At 44.9% G+C, this 12,626-nt stretch overlaps 1 protein-coding gene across 1 annotated transcript; it reads left to right on the forward strand.

Annotated features, from left to right (window-relative positions):
* Positions 1–89: 89 nt before the first annotated feature.
* On the forward strand, positions 90–9,162 carry NPC2 (NPC intracellular cholesterol transporter 2). The gene is made up of 4 exons (XM_055304569.1): positions 90–272; positions 4,103–4,210; positions 5,593–5,765; positions 8,315–9,162. Exons 1-4 carry the CDS (start codon positions 191–193, stop codon positions 8,399–8,401), a joined length of 450 nt encoding a protein of 149 aa, XP_055160544.1. The 5' UTR covers positions 90–190; the 3' UTR covers positions 8,402–9,162.
* The last annotated feature ends 3,464 nt before the right edge of the window (positions 9,163–12,626 follow it).

Raw genomic sequence — 12,626 nt, forward strand, 5'->3', positions numbered from 1 at the left:
TGGGCGGGCCCGAGCCAAACGGGGCTCTGGGCAGCCGGGAGCAGGGGGCGGGCCGCGGGCGGGCCCAGCCCGGGTTACTGGTGACTGGTCGCCTGACCGGGATCCTCCCCTGGCCCACCCCGGCAGGTTATCTTGTGACCGAGGCGGTCGCTTCTTCCTCCCTGGAGCGCTTGGAACCTGTCTAGCCGCGATGCGTCTCTTGGTCGCCGCGTTCCTGCTCCTGGCGCTCGGCGCCTCGGCCCTGGCGGAGCCGGTGCATTTCAAGGACTGTGGTGAGCCCGAACCCGCCCGAGATTCCCGCGCCCTCTGCGGGAGCCACCCCCGAACCCAGCCCCGAGCCCCCGGGCTAGGTGGGGCGGGCCCCGCGGGCGGCGGGGCTCGGCGTGGGACCCTCCGGGAGCGGGCTGCGGGAGCCGGTGCCCGCGGCGAAACCCGACGGCGCGCAGCTTCGTCTCTTCCCTGGGACGCGCGACTGGGGTCCCTGGGCGTTTGCTGGAGCTGGGCCTTTTGCTGAAGTTCTTGAAGTCTGTAGGGCGGGCCGTTGAAGGTCCCAATGCTGCGCGGGGCGTGGGGGGTGGCGGGTGGGGGGTGGCACAACTTCCTTTTTTTTTTTTGTATGCCCCTTATCTCGGATGCCCTCTCCCTCCCCACGCCGTTTGCTTTTCTTTTAAATTTCCCTTTTTGCTGGCAAGTCAAAAGTCCATTCTCTTTTGCGTGATTTCTTCCATCACCGCTTCCTTTGAGCTATATGATTTTGTGCTTCTTTATCACTTTTTCCTCCTGGATATAAAACTCGTGTGCTGGTCACAGCTTGTGACACACAACCCGCTCTTGTTGCTGTGGTAGGGATCTTTGTTGGGAAACACGACGGGGGGGAGGGGGCGGAGGGGGAGGGCACGAAATAATGAGCTCCTTCAGTCAAGTCTATAGAATTGTTCCGAGCAGAACTTTTCCCGAAGTGCAAAGGTGTAATGAGACATGAAAGAAGACGTTTTATAAGATTTGTGAGCTGGAAGGCAACCTGGAGATCCTGTAGTCAATCACTCTGAATTCCAGAGATGTTAGATATGCTTACTCAAAGTCACCCAGCAGAATGGGAACCGGAATAAGTTTGATGCCTTATGTCTAGTGCCCAGGTAATAGTAACTGCTCAATAAATATTTGTTGAAAAGGTAAATGAGGGAATAAATACTCTTTACACTATGTCGTCAAAATTCTTTTTTTTTTTTTTAAGATTTTATTTATTTATTCATGAGAGACACACAGAGAGAGGCAGAGACACAGGCAGAGGGAGAAGCAGGCAGGCCCCCATACAGGGAGCCTGACGTAGGACTCAATCCCAGGTCTCCAGGATTATGCCCCCCCCCCCCCCCCGCAAAAGGCAGGTGCTCAACTGCTGAGCCACCCAGGCATTCCATCAAAATCTGTGAGGCATTCTTGTTGAGGCAAAAGGAAAGTAGACCAGGGGACAGGACTGATGGAGTAAAGTCTGCTGGCCTTTTAATATCTAACAAATCTGGTTGCCTGGGTGGCTCAGCAGTTAAGCATCTGCCTTCAGCCCAGGGCGTGATCCTGGAGACCGGGGGTCGAATCCCACGTCGGGCTCCCTGCGTGGAGCCTGCTTCTCCCTCTGCCTATGTCTCTGCCTCTCTCTTTCTGTGTCTCTCATGAATAAATAAATAGAATTTTTAAAAAAAAACTAACAAATCCTGTTCCACTGAACTACTGGCACTTGAAAAATGCTATTATTATCTTAAATTACTGTATTTCCCTCCATTAAACTTAGTGGCCAATTTTTTTATGAAGATACTATATTAACTTTATTAACTCATCCAACCCTCGGGATCTTTTTTACAGATGAGGAAACAGGCACATGGAGTAACTTACTCAAGTTCTCACAGCTAGTAAGCTGTAGGAAGTTAGTGGGTGTTTGTGAACCACTTTGAGTTTCTGTGGTAACATTAACATTAAAAAAAAAAAAAAAAGCTATGGAAACCAAATCCAGAGATTGTTCTCATTTGAAAAAAGCGGATGTACCCCTATGGCAAGAACATCTTAAAGGAAGGATGGTTTCAGTTACAGATTTTTTTTTTTTTCAGTTACAGATTTTCAATTTACTTTTGAATTGGAAAATAACAATGTAAAAACCTCAGTGCCCACATCAAAAGGTTTTCAAGTTCCACTCTACCACTCTGGAGTGGTATTTCCTCAAGTAAGCAATGGGGCCAAGCAAACTGGTTTTGCTGTTTTTGCCATTTTAGGACTGAGACTGTTCTATTGACATTGAAAGTCCAAGAACCTCTTGTCAGGAAAGCTGGATGAAGGAGCTACAAGTAGTACCTTTTATTCAGGTCCCACTAGATCAGGTGACCCTGCCTTGAAAGAAGCAGATAGAAGTGGATGTCGAAAGCTCTGGCTTAAGCACTGATTTTCAGTGGGTTATTCATTGGAGTTCTGGATATTTTTTCCTGTTCATAGAAGGTTGGAAGACAATGTTTAAAGAAGAGAATTCTTGCATGTGTGTTTTGAGAACATTGCCATGCTGGAGAAGGAAGCTGAGGATGAGGGACAGCAAGTTATTATTTATAGACCTAGCTGGAACACTTTTGGTCAGTATGATGAAACTGTCCCACCCAAGAGCTGGCACAGGCTCAGAAAGCCAAGTACATTTACATGAGTTTCTCATTTCATATCCTATGGGCTAAGCTACTAACCTGATGACTGCAAAGGAGAGGCTCACCTTTTTAGTCAAGAGGGAACTTGCTAACCTACCCAGGAGCAACTATTCTAGATTAAATTCATGGACTGAATCCTGATATGATGGTAATAAAATGAACACTTACACAGAACTACTGTGTTGCAAACACTTACCTAAGAGCTATATGTGTGTTAGCTCACTGACCCTAGGAGGCTACTCACTTATTCTCCCCAGAGGAATAAAGTATCTTGTTTTGAGGCTTCATAGGAAGTCAGGGAACCTGTGAGATTGCAAACTCAAGTGTCAGGTCCCAGAACCAACCTCTCAGCCATGATGGCCAAATGGCAGAGCTTAAACATTCCTTGGTATAGGTGGTGTTAGCAGTTTGCTTGCATTCTCTCCAAATTCAGCTGTCCAGTTTCAGGGACCTAGATGAGGGAGTGGGATTTTTTTTAGACATTTTATTTATTTATTCATGAGAAACACACACACAGAGGCAGAGGGAGAAGCAGGCTCCATGCAGGGAGCCTGATGTGGGACTCGATCCCAAGACTCTAGGATCACACCCTGGGCCGAAGGGAGGCGCTCAACCACTGAGCCACCCGGGCATCCCCAGGCAGTGAGATTTTTAAAGATTTTATTTAACTTATTTAGGTCAAACATTTACTGGGAGCAAATAGCACTTCTTTGTTTAGACTAAAAAAACAGACACCCCATCTCAAAGACACTTATTTTGAAGAACACATTTCCAAAGTGGAGTGTACACTGTATACTGCAGATGCATTCTTAAAATTGTTTTCACTGGTAGGGGTGCACAAAGCTCAGAGACCACCAATTTGGAGCAATGCCAGACAGGATGAGAAGAAGTGGGGGAGGGCAGCTGAAGAGCAGCCAGTCTTGAGAGTCCAAGTGGAAATGGCAGCCCTGAGGCTGAAGCAGTCATCACTTGTGCCATATGTATTCTGCTTTAAATCTTGCATGGGGATGGAAGGAGGGGTGTGGATGACTTTCCCTGGTATAGCCCTCCCAGGATATAGAGCAGGGGAGCGGGCTTTTTTTTTTTTTTTTTTTGAGATTTTATTTATTAATGAGAGAGAGAGAGAGAGAGAGAGAGACAAAGGCAGAGGCACAGGCAGAGGGAGAAGCAGGCTCCATGCAGGGAGCCCGACAAGGGACTCAATCCCAGGTCTCCAAGATCATGCCCTGGGCTGAAGGTGGTGCTAAACCGCTGAGCCACCCAGGCTGCCTGGGAGCTAGCTTTTTATACTTAACTGATTTTATTTCCCCTTCAGCCATCAAATATGAAGAGTTTCCTGGAGAACAGAGCACCCTCCCATTAGGTAGGGGACAGCATAGGTGATTCATTTTCCTTCCTATTCCAATTCATTTTTCTTTTTTTAACAGGTTCCGCAGTTGGAGTTATAAAAGAACTGAACGTGAACCCATGCCCTACCCAGCCTTGCAAACTGCACAAAGGCCAATCTTACAGTGTCAATGTCACCTTCACCAGTAGTGAGTAAAAGTAGCTCTTGCCTTCAAATTCATTTTAAAGCATAACATCAGTCCCAAGTATTGGAATGAGGGTGATGATGTGGGAAGGAGAATTGCAGCCAGGAAGTCTGTGATCTCCCTTCCAACTTGTGCAAAGCTCAGACTTACCTTCTATAAGGTTTAGGGAATTCATTTGGGACCCAAGAAAAAAATCTGAGCTTCATTTCTAGAAAGGGCATCTACCTTGAATCCTTTCCTTATTTTTTATCTATGGAACTAGACAGGGCAGTCTAATAAGAAATCTCAAAGTTCCTGTAATCATCTGTTCTTAAGCCTAAACATAGCTCCAAATAACTAGAGTTGTTTTCTTTCCTGGACAATACACTGCCCCCATTCTTGTCCCAAACCAAGAATGTACCTTCTAAACAAAAATAATCCTCAACCCAGAAAGGAAACAGAGCCAATATTCCAGATCTCCAAAATAACCTAACAGCTCATAATTCTAGTTGCACAAATTTATTGTATTTATTCCTTCTGCCCATCTTGTGATGTGGAGGGTAACGGGATGGCAAGAAATGTACCTCCTCTTTCTAATCTTACCCAGTTTCTAAAGGGTTCTCTCTTATTGTTACAGCTCATGGCATTTCTGTGGGGATTCCTTTCCATTTTTTTTAAGATTTTATTTATTTATTTATTTATTTATTTATTTATTTATTCATTCATTCATTCATTCATTCATTCATTCATTCATTCATAGAGACAGAGAGAGAGAGAGAGGCAGAGACACAGGCAGAGGGAGAAGCAGGCATCGTACAGAGAGCCTGACGTGGGACTCCATCCAGGGTCTCCAGGATCACGCCCTGGGCTGCAGGTGGCGCTAAATCGCTGTGCCACTGGGGCTGCCCTGATTCCTTTCCATTTTGTTCTTAATATCTAATGGAATCCTGTGGCAGGGCATTTGAGAATTCAGAGGCCAATCTTCTAAAGCTCTGTAAGATAACCCGGTACACTGATAAAAGCTGATATAATTAATAAAAAGAAAGTTTACTGCCAAAAAACTCCATTACTTTGTTGGGTAAGGTTATTTACGTAGCTCTGGTTCTCCCGAGAAACCAAAAGACAGTGAAGAGCAAGCAAGGTGGGGGTGAGAGCAACGAAAACACCCTTTTGGTTGCTTAGTTGCTTTTTTTTTTTTTTTTTTTTGAGTGAATACTTAATTCTGTAGCATTCACAGAGGTATCAAGCATAACTACAAAGAAAAACAGACTGAGAATTAAGAAGTACAGACTTTATGATTTGCTATCATAGCACTGCCATTGCTTGGGAACATAACTGAATTTTTCACCTACAGTTTAGAAACAGGCTGTTTCCTTCACTCTCTGATTCTCTTTTTTTCCTCTTAGATATTCCATCTCAAAGTAGCAAAGCCGTGGTGTATGGCATCGTGTTGGGCATCGCAGTTCCCTTTCCCATTCCTGAGGCTGATGGCTGTAAGAGTGGAATCAACTGCCCCATCCAGAAAGATAAGACCTACAGCTACCTGAACAAACTGCCAGTGAAGAACGAATACCCCTCTGTAAGTGACCTTGTCGTTCAGGACACTGGAGCCTGTGACTAGATTAGAAATGGGGGGGGGGCAGGGGAGGCAGGAGGGAAAAAGTGGAGTAGGAGTCCTTCATCACTCCTTGATGAAGAAGCAGAAGTTTGGGGGTAAGGAGAGAGTTGTAGTGTTAGGAATCCTGAGGCAGGGCAGATATTTTTCACCATGCCCCTTTCCCCTTTGTTCTTTGTCACCTGCTGATTCCATTCTGATATACACTGTTTTCCTGGATCCTCATGACCACCTTTTGCTGAGGCATTATTACATCGGTTTTATGAATGAAGAAATTTGAGCCTCTGATGTTAGGCTATATAAACAGAGTCCACTCCTCTAAGAAATACTGTATCTAGTTTTAGAAGTGGGCCTTGTGACCCTGAAACCTGTGCACTGTTAAAAAATTTTAGGCAAGTATCAAATAGTTCAAGATGTCAGGTTGTTATCTAAAAAATCCTGGTTTCTCCATTAATTTTTTAACAAGAGGAACAGTAGTTTCCTAGCTCTGCAGCAGAGGCACTTTTCCCACACACTTCTTTCTCCCCTCCATCTGTCTCCAGCCCCTACCTTCCCCTCTAGCTCGCCCTTCTATACCTACTTTTTTTTCTACCACACACTTGTGAGAGGGAACCTGTTGGAATGGGCCTGTATTAAAGATAGGAATCCTGATAGGAATGAAGGAAGTAAAGGGATTCCTTTTTTTCCATAAAGGAAAGGAATTTTTTTTTTTTTTAAGGAAATCAAGTAGAACCCAGGAGCAATCTGGCCATTTATTTTCTAGAAATGGCAAGTAATTAAAGAACATCCCAATGAGATTCTAATATAGGGAGTCAGTGTTTAAGGGATATTGGAGACCCCATGGGTCAGGAACAGGTTTGTAGGGGCACCTGGGTGGCTCAGTCAGTTAAAGCATCTGCCTTCAGCTCAGGTCATGATCCCAAGGATTGAGCCCTACAGAGGGCTCCCTGCTCAGTGTAGGAGTCTACTTCTCCCTTTGCCTCAGGCTGTCATTCCCTGTCATTCCCTCAGCCTTTGTTCTCTGGCTTTCTCTGTGTCAAATAAATTTAGATAGAGAGAGAGAGAGAGATAGGGAAGTAATCTTAAAAAAGGAACAGGTTTATAGATTAATTGGCAGTCTCTGGCTTTCTCTCTGTGTCAAATAAATAGAGAGAGAAATAATCTTAAAAAAGGAACAGGTTTGTAGATTAATTTGCAGAGTATCCATTAAATCACTGGCATTTCTGAGTCTCATCACTTACTCAGAGTGTCTAATTAAGGCCTGACACAGTAGGCACTTCGTATGTGGTAGTTTGAAAAACAGCTTTAGGGCAGCCCTGGTGGCTCAGCGGTTTAGTGCCTGCCTTCGGCCCAGGGCGTGATCCTGGCTGGGATCAAGTCCAACATCAGGCTCCCTTCCCTGCATGGAGCCTGCTTCTTCCTCTGCCTCTCTCTGTGTGTGTATCTCTCAAGAATAAATAAATAAAATTTACTTATTAGAAGGGGCAGTTCAGAGTATAACAAGTCAACGCAGAGGTTTTTAATGAGGTGTATTACCAAAAAAAAAAAAGAAAGAAAGAACAATTTAAGGAAGGTATACAGGGCAGCCTGGGTGGCCCAGCGGTTTAGCACCGCCTTCAGCCCAGGCTGTGATCCTGGAGACCCAGGACCCAGGATCAAGTCCCACGTCAGGCTCCCTGCGTGGAACCTGCTTCTCCCTCTGCCTGTGTCTCTGCCTCTCTCTTTCTCTCTCTATGTCTCTCATGAATAAATAAATAAAATCGTTTAAAAAAAAAAAAAAGGAAGGTATACAACTGAAGCTATATTGCTACAAAGCATTATTGTTCATGAAATTATTTATACGGTCAAACTGTTTTGGTCATCCTTTGTGTTTTGATATTTCCAGCTAACAAGGTATTTTATCATTCCTACAAATCTAATTTTTTACTCTCTGTTCTTCATGGTTATGCTTGGAAAAAGTTGGATCAGATTGCCAAATACATAGAAATTGTTTAAGTGTAAAATTATCTTCTGTGCAAGGCTTCATTATGTACCATTGATCTAAACGGGAAAAGAATGCTTTAGAAATTATATCTCTTGGGCAGCCTGGGTGGCTCAGCGGTTTAGCGCTGCCTTCAGCCCAAGGTATGATCCTGGGGCCCTGGGATCAAGTCCCAAGTCAGGCTCCCTTCATGGAGCCTGCTTCTCCCTCTGCCTGTGTCTCTTCCTCTCTCTCTCTCTGTCTCTCATGAATAAATAAATAAAATCTTAAAAAAAAAATTATATCTGTTGAGTTCATGAGGGTAGTATGTGGTGCCACTAACACCAAATCATAGGTGTGACTTAGTTTGCTTTTCTAAGTTTGAGGCCATGGGCTGTGGTCACATCCCAAGCAGCCTTCATAAATGGCATGATTTAAGAAGAAAGATCTGAAGAATTAGGCAGTTTGTTACTAGGGTTTATAGTTAAATCAGTTCTGGATTGAGGCAAGGTCCTGCTTTCATTTTTCCCAATTCTTTTTCTCTTTTATCCAGATAAAACTGGTGGTGGAGTGGATGCTTCTGGGCGACAACAACCAGCATCTCTTCTGCTGGGAAATCCCAGTTCAGATTGAAGGCTAGTGCTGTTTAAGCCAGTATGTCCATCTGGGGGTGAAAGAGCACAAGTGGAGGGAGGGCAGGAGAAATCCAGTCTAACCTAAATCAGTGCCATAAGATGAAAGGAATTTCTACACCACCATTTTATGCCTCTCAGCCTCCAGAAGGTTCCAGACCCTGTTTCCTGAGAGCTCAGATCTATTGCCCTTGTAATATCTTCTTTGAAGGGTTAGAGGGAAGAAGAGAGAGGGAGGGATAGGCATGAATTTAATTGTCCTCAGTGTTTCTTGCTGTTGGAATACAGAGGGTCCAGCTGGTCAGGACCCAAATGAGGCTGCATAGGGCCCTTGGATAATTTGCCCTCGGGTGTTCAGCCTTTGCAGCGGAGGACGGGTTCCCAACCTCCCCCACCTCCTGGGATATTACATCCGCAAGTTCCTTATCTCCAAGTGCCTCCTTGAGTTCCGTACATTGGGCCAGCAAGTCTGCTGACCTGTGACAGCACCTCCAGCTCTGCTGCTTCAACAACAGTGACTGGCTGTCCAGTGGTGCCCAGCATGTCAGTGGAGGGGACATGCTCAACCACAGAAACTCACGTCTGAGTGGCCAGTTCTCTATAGTTCTCTCCTGTCTCCTTTTCTGTCTAAGGTGGTTTTCATTAAATGCAGCACTTGATTAGCAGATGTTTGATTTTTTTTTTTTTTAACAACACTAACTTGTGGCCTCTTTGCGCAACTGGAAATGTCCTTTTGAATAAATAAAACTTGGTGGTCTTGTCTTCTGCATGTTGGTGGTGATCACCTACTTCTTTCAAAGTGTTTTCCCTCAGATCTGTGGAAGGTAGACACAGCTACCATGGGCCCAGAGTGAAGTGAAGACGTGACTCTTTTCAGAAACTGTCATTTCTTCCCTCTTTGCCCAATTAGACTTTGCCTGTTTTATGCAAAATGACCTTATTGTTTTGCTATATTTTGCTCACTCTTAACAACCATATGTGCTTGAAAGAAGCAGTGAAAGCACACACCACTTAGTTGAGTAATAACATCTGGAAGGTCAAGGGAACTAAATTGGCAGGTAAGGGAAAGGGCAGGGAGTAAAAGGTTATAAGTTGGCATGAAGCATAGTAGTCTTTTGGGAGCCTTGAGCCATGAAGAAAGCATAGAATCTTAAAAATGAAATGTGAAGTTGTGGCAAATAATGGCCAAGTTAATTAAATCTTGGCATTTCCTGCTTTTGAAGTCCAAGTATAATCATGGGGCATATATCTTGCGGCCTGTTTTTTGTTGTTGTTGTTTTTTTTTAAGATTTTATTTATTTATTCATGAGAGACAGAGAGAGAGGCAGAGACACAGGCAGAGGGAGAAGCAGGCTCCATGGGAGCCCAACCTGGGACTCAGTCTCCAGGATCACACCCTGGGCTGAAGGCGGCGCTAAACTGCTGAGCCACCAGGGCTGCCCTCTTGCTGCCTCTTTTAATCAATGTACTGTCAATCAGCTTTTAGCAGTCACAGGTATTACAGCCCTCTTCACAAGTGAGTTGGGAAATGTGGACCTTGAAAGGCCATCTCTTTTAGATTGGGCTGCTTTTAGATTGACCAAGTAAAGGGGATCCCTGGGTAGCTCAGCAGTTTAGTGCCTGCCTTCAGCCCAGGGCATGATCCTGGGGTCCCGGGATCAAGTCCCACATCAGGCTCCCTGCATGGAGCCTGCTTCTCCCTCTGTCTGTCTCTTCCCCTATCTCTCTCTCTGCGTCTCTTATAAATAAATAAAATCTTTTTTAAAAAAAGATTGACCAAGTAAGCTGTTTGGTCCAGTTCACTTCATCCCACTAGAGACTTGGATTTCCTTGGCTTGTGAGTTTCCCAGGAAAACCACCAGGGGACAGCCATAGATCAGGAATAAAGTTAGCAGCAGCCAAGACTTAACTAGTTACTGCCCAGAGCCAATTCAACCACTGTCTTCTTTAGCTAAGGTATTTTGTGTATCCTATTACATTGTGTTTAGAGGGTCAGCCCACTCCTGGGTCTCCTCATCATGGGCCCTAGGTCTATCAGACTTGGCCAACTTCAGGGGCGCCTGGGTGTCTCAGTGGTTGAATGTCTGCCTTGGGCTCAGGTCATGATCCTGGTATCCTGGGATTGAGTCCTGCATCAGGCTCCCTGCAAGGAGCCTGCTTATGTCTCTGTCTCTCTGTATCTCTCATGAATAAATAAATAAAAATAAAATCTTTTAAAAAAAAAAAGACTTGGCCAATTTCTTTTAAAAAAAAAAAGATTTTATTTATTCATGAGAGACACAGAGAGAGAGAGGCAGAGACATAGGCAGAGGGAGGAGCAGGCTCCACGCAGGGAGCCTGATGTGGGACTTGATCCTGGGACCCCAGGATCATGCCCTGGGCCAAAGGCAGGCACTAAACCACTGAGCCACCCAGGCGTCCCAACTTGGCCAATTTCAAACGTGGTTAACTGCTATGGTTTCTAGCTTCAGGCTTCCAGTAGTTGGATCCTCACTTCACTAATTAATAGGATGACCAGGGCAGCCCCAGTGGCGTAGCGGTTTGGTGCTGCCTGCAGCCTGGGGTGTGATCCTGGAGACCCGGGATCGAGTCCCACATCGGGTTCCCTGCATGGAGCCTGCTTCTCCCTCTGCCTGTGTCTCTGCCTCTCTCTCTGTGTGTGTCTATGAATAAATAAATAAAATATTTAAAAAAAAATAGGACGACCAGTGCAATCTTCAAATACCTTAACCTATCTGTGTTTCTGTTTCCTTATCTGTTAAATAGGGGTAATAACAGCAGGGCTGTAGGAACTAAATGGGATGATGCATGTAAAATACTTTAAATGACCCCTGGTACATAGTATACACTGGGTAGATGTTCGGTATTATTCTAGGAGGCAGACATTCTTCCTCTAGAAAAAGCAGGAAAATCAGAAGGTTCAATCAGACGTGTGATGATATGCCACCTCAGAAAAATGAGCCTGTTCTCTGCATGGAACTTATCGAGATGCCTGGAAAAGCTCAGTTCTCGTGCATGCCTGCTCTCTTCCTGTTCTCAGAGGATTGCTCCCGTCACTGAGCGCATTCCAGGCTGACCATGACCTACCCTGCGTTTTGTACTCGTGCCCCTCATATGTTAAAAGAAGACAAAAAAAGTACAGGTAGCGTCTACCCTTCAGTCAGAGCAGAAAGTTAATGCAACAGCTTATAACTGTTTACCAGCCATTGTGAGGCTACACAGTCTGCCATAGCAAGCGAGGTAGGGCTCCCAAGGGGGGATTAGATGGAAAGGTCGTCTCCTGTACAGGCGGTTCATCGGCGCCCCCAGAGTCATTAAAGCATTGGGAAGCACTGAACCTTAGGCTACATAAAAAAGGTCATGCTCTTTCCAATGACAGTCTCAGACTTTTCTAGTCCACCGAGCATGCCGTGGAGGCTTAGACACAGCTCCTCTCTTGCGTGAATTCCAGGGCAGAACAATCCCAGACTCCACAGTCATTAAAAAAGCATGAGGAGTACCCCTGCTCACAGAATAAAAAGAACCCAATATCCAGTATCTAGTTTGGGAGAGTGGTAGGTGGGAGGCCTGACATTTAGTCAGATCTTCAGGTTAATGAAAAGCAATAAGCATGGAATAATTTCCAACCCCATATGTTTGGTTTTGAAATCTTAGTTGGTTTTTAAAAAAGAAACAGTTAAGACTGATCTTAATTATGCTTTGAAAAGGTTGATAAAAACTTGTTCTCTCTAGGTGAGGTCCAGGCTAAGGGAAGATGTTCTAGGATTAGTCATTCATGTCAGACAATCCAAAGAGCAAATGTTGCTTAAATGACTAGCTTGCTTACTGAGGTTAATTATTTAATAATCAATACACTTGAAAGTCTGGGAGGAGAAACAGTTGGTCTGAGGACGAGGTCGTGGTACATAGGAAGAACACCTACACCAAGGAAAGGGTTATGTGTGAGATTTGTCACTAAGGGGATAGTCATCTTGAACCAGTGTTTTTCCCAAGGGCCCTTTGGGAAAGAGAACTGGAAACAGCTTAGAAAATTTAAAAGCCTGGGGTACTCAGCTCAGTGTGTGTGTGTGTGTGTGTGTGTGTGTGTGTGTTGGGAATAGGAGAGGCACTGTTGTCTGACCTGTGGTAGAAGATGGCACTGGTTCTCCACAGATGTTGCTAAAAGAGTGCTGAGAGGAGTGGAGTCATTTGGGGTGGTTGTATCTTTTTCTACAAAGAGAATCCCCTGGCCCA

The sequence above is a fragment of the Nyctereutes procyonoides genome, unplaced genomic scaffold (genome assembly GCF_905146905.1).
Source record: "Nyctereutes procyonoides isolate TBG_1078 unplaced genomic scaffold, NYPRO_anot_genome, whole genome shotgun sequence".
In the NCBI taxonomy this organism is placed as follows: domain Eukaryota; kingdom Metazoa; phylum Chordata; class Mammalia; order Carnivora; family Canidae; genus Nyctereutes; species Nyctereutes procyonoides.

Coding starts and splice junctions, on each gene's coding strand:
- NPC2 (XM_055304569.1), top strand. CDS start 191: ATGCGTCTCTTGGTCGCCGCGTTCCTGCTCCTGGCGCTCGGCGCCTCG. Junction 273..4,102: donor GGTGCATTTCAAGGACTGTG/GTGAGCCCGAAC, acceptor TTTTTTTAACAG/GTTCCGCAGTTGGAGTTATA. Junction 4,211..5,592: donor CAATGTCACCTTCACCAGTA/GTGAGTAAAAGT, acceptor TTTTCCTCTTAG/ATATTCCATCTCAAAGTAGC.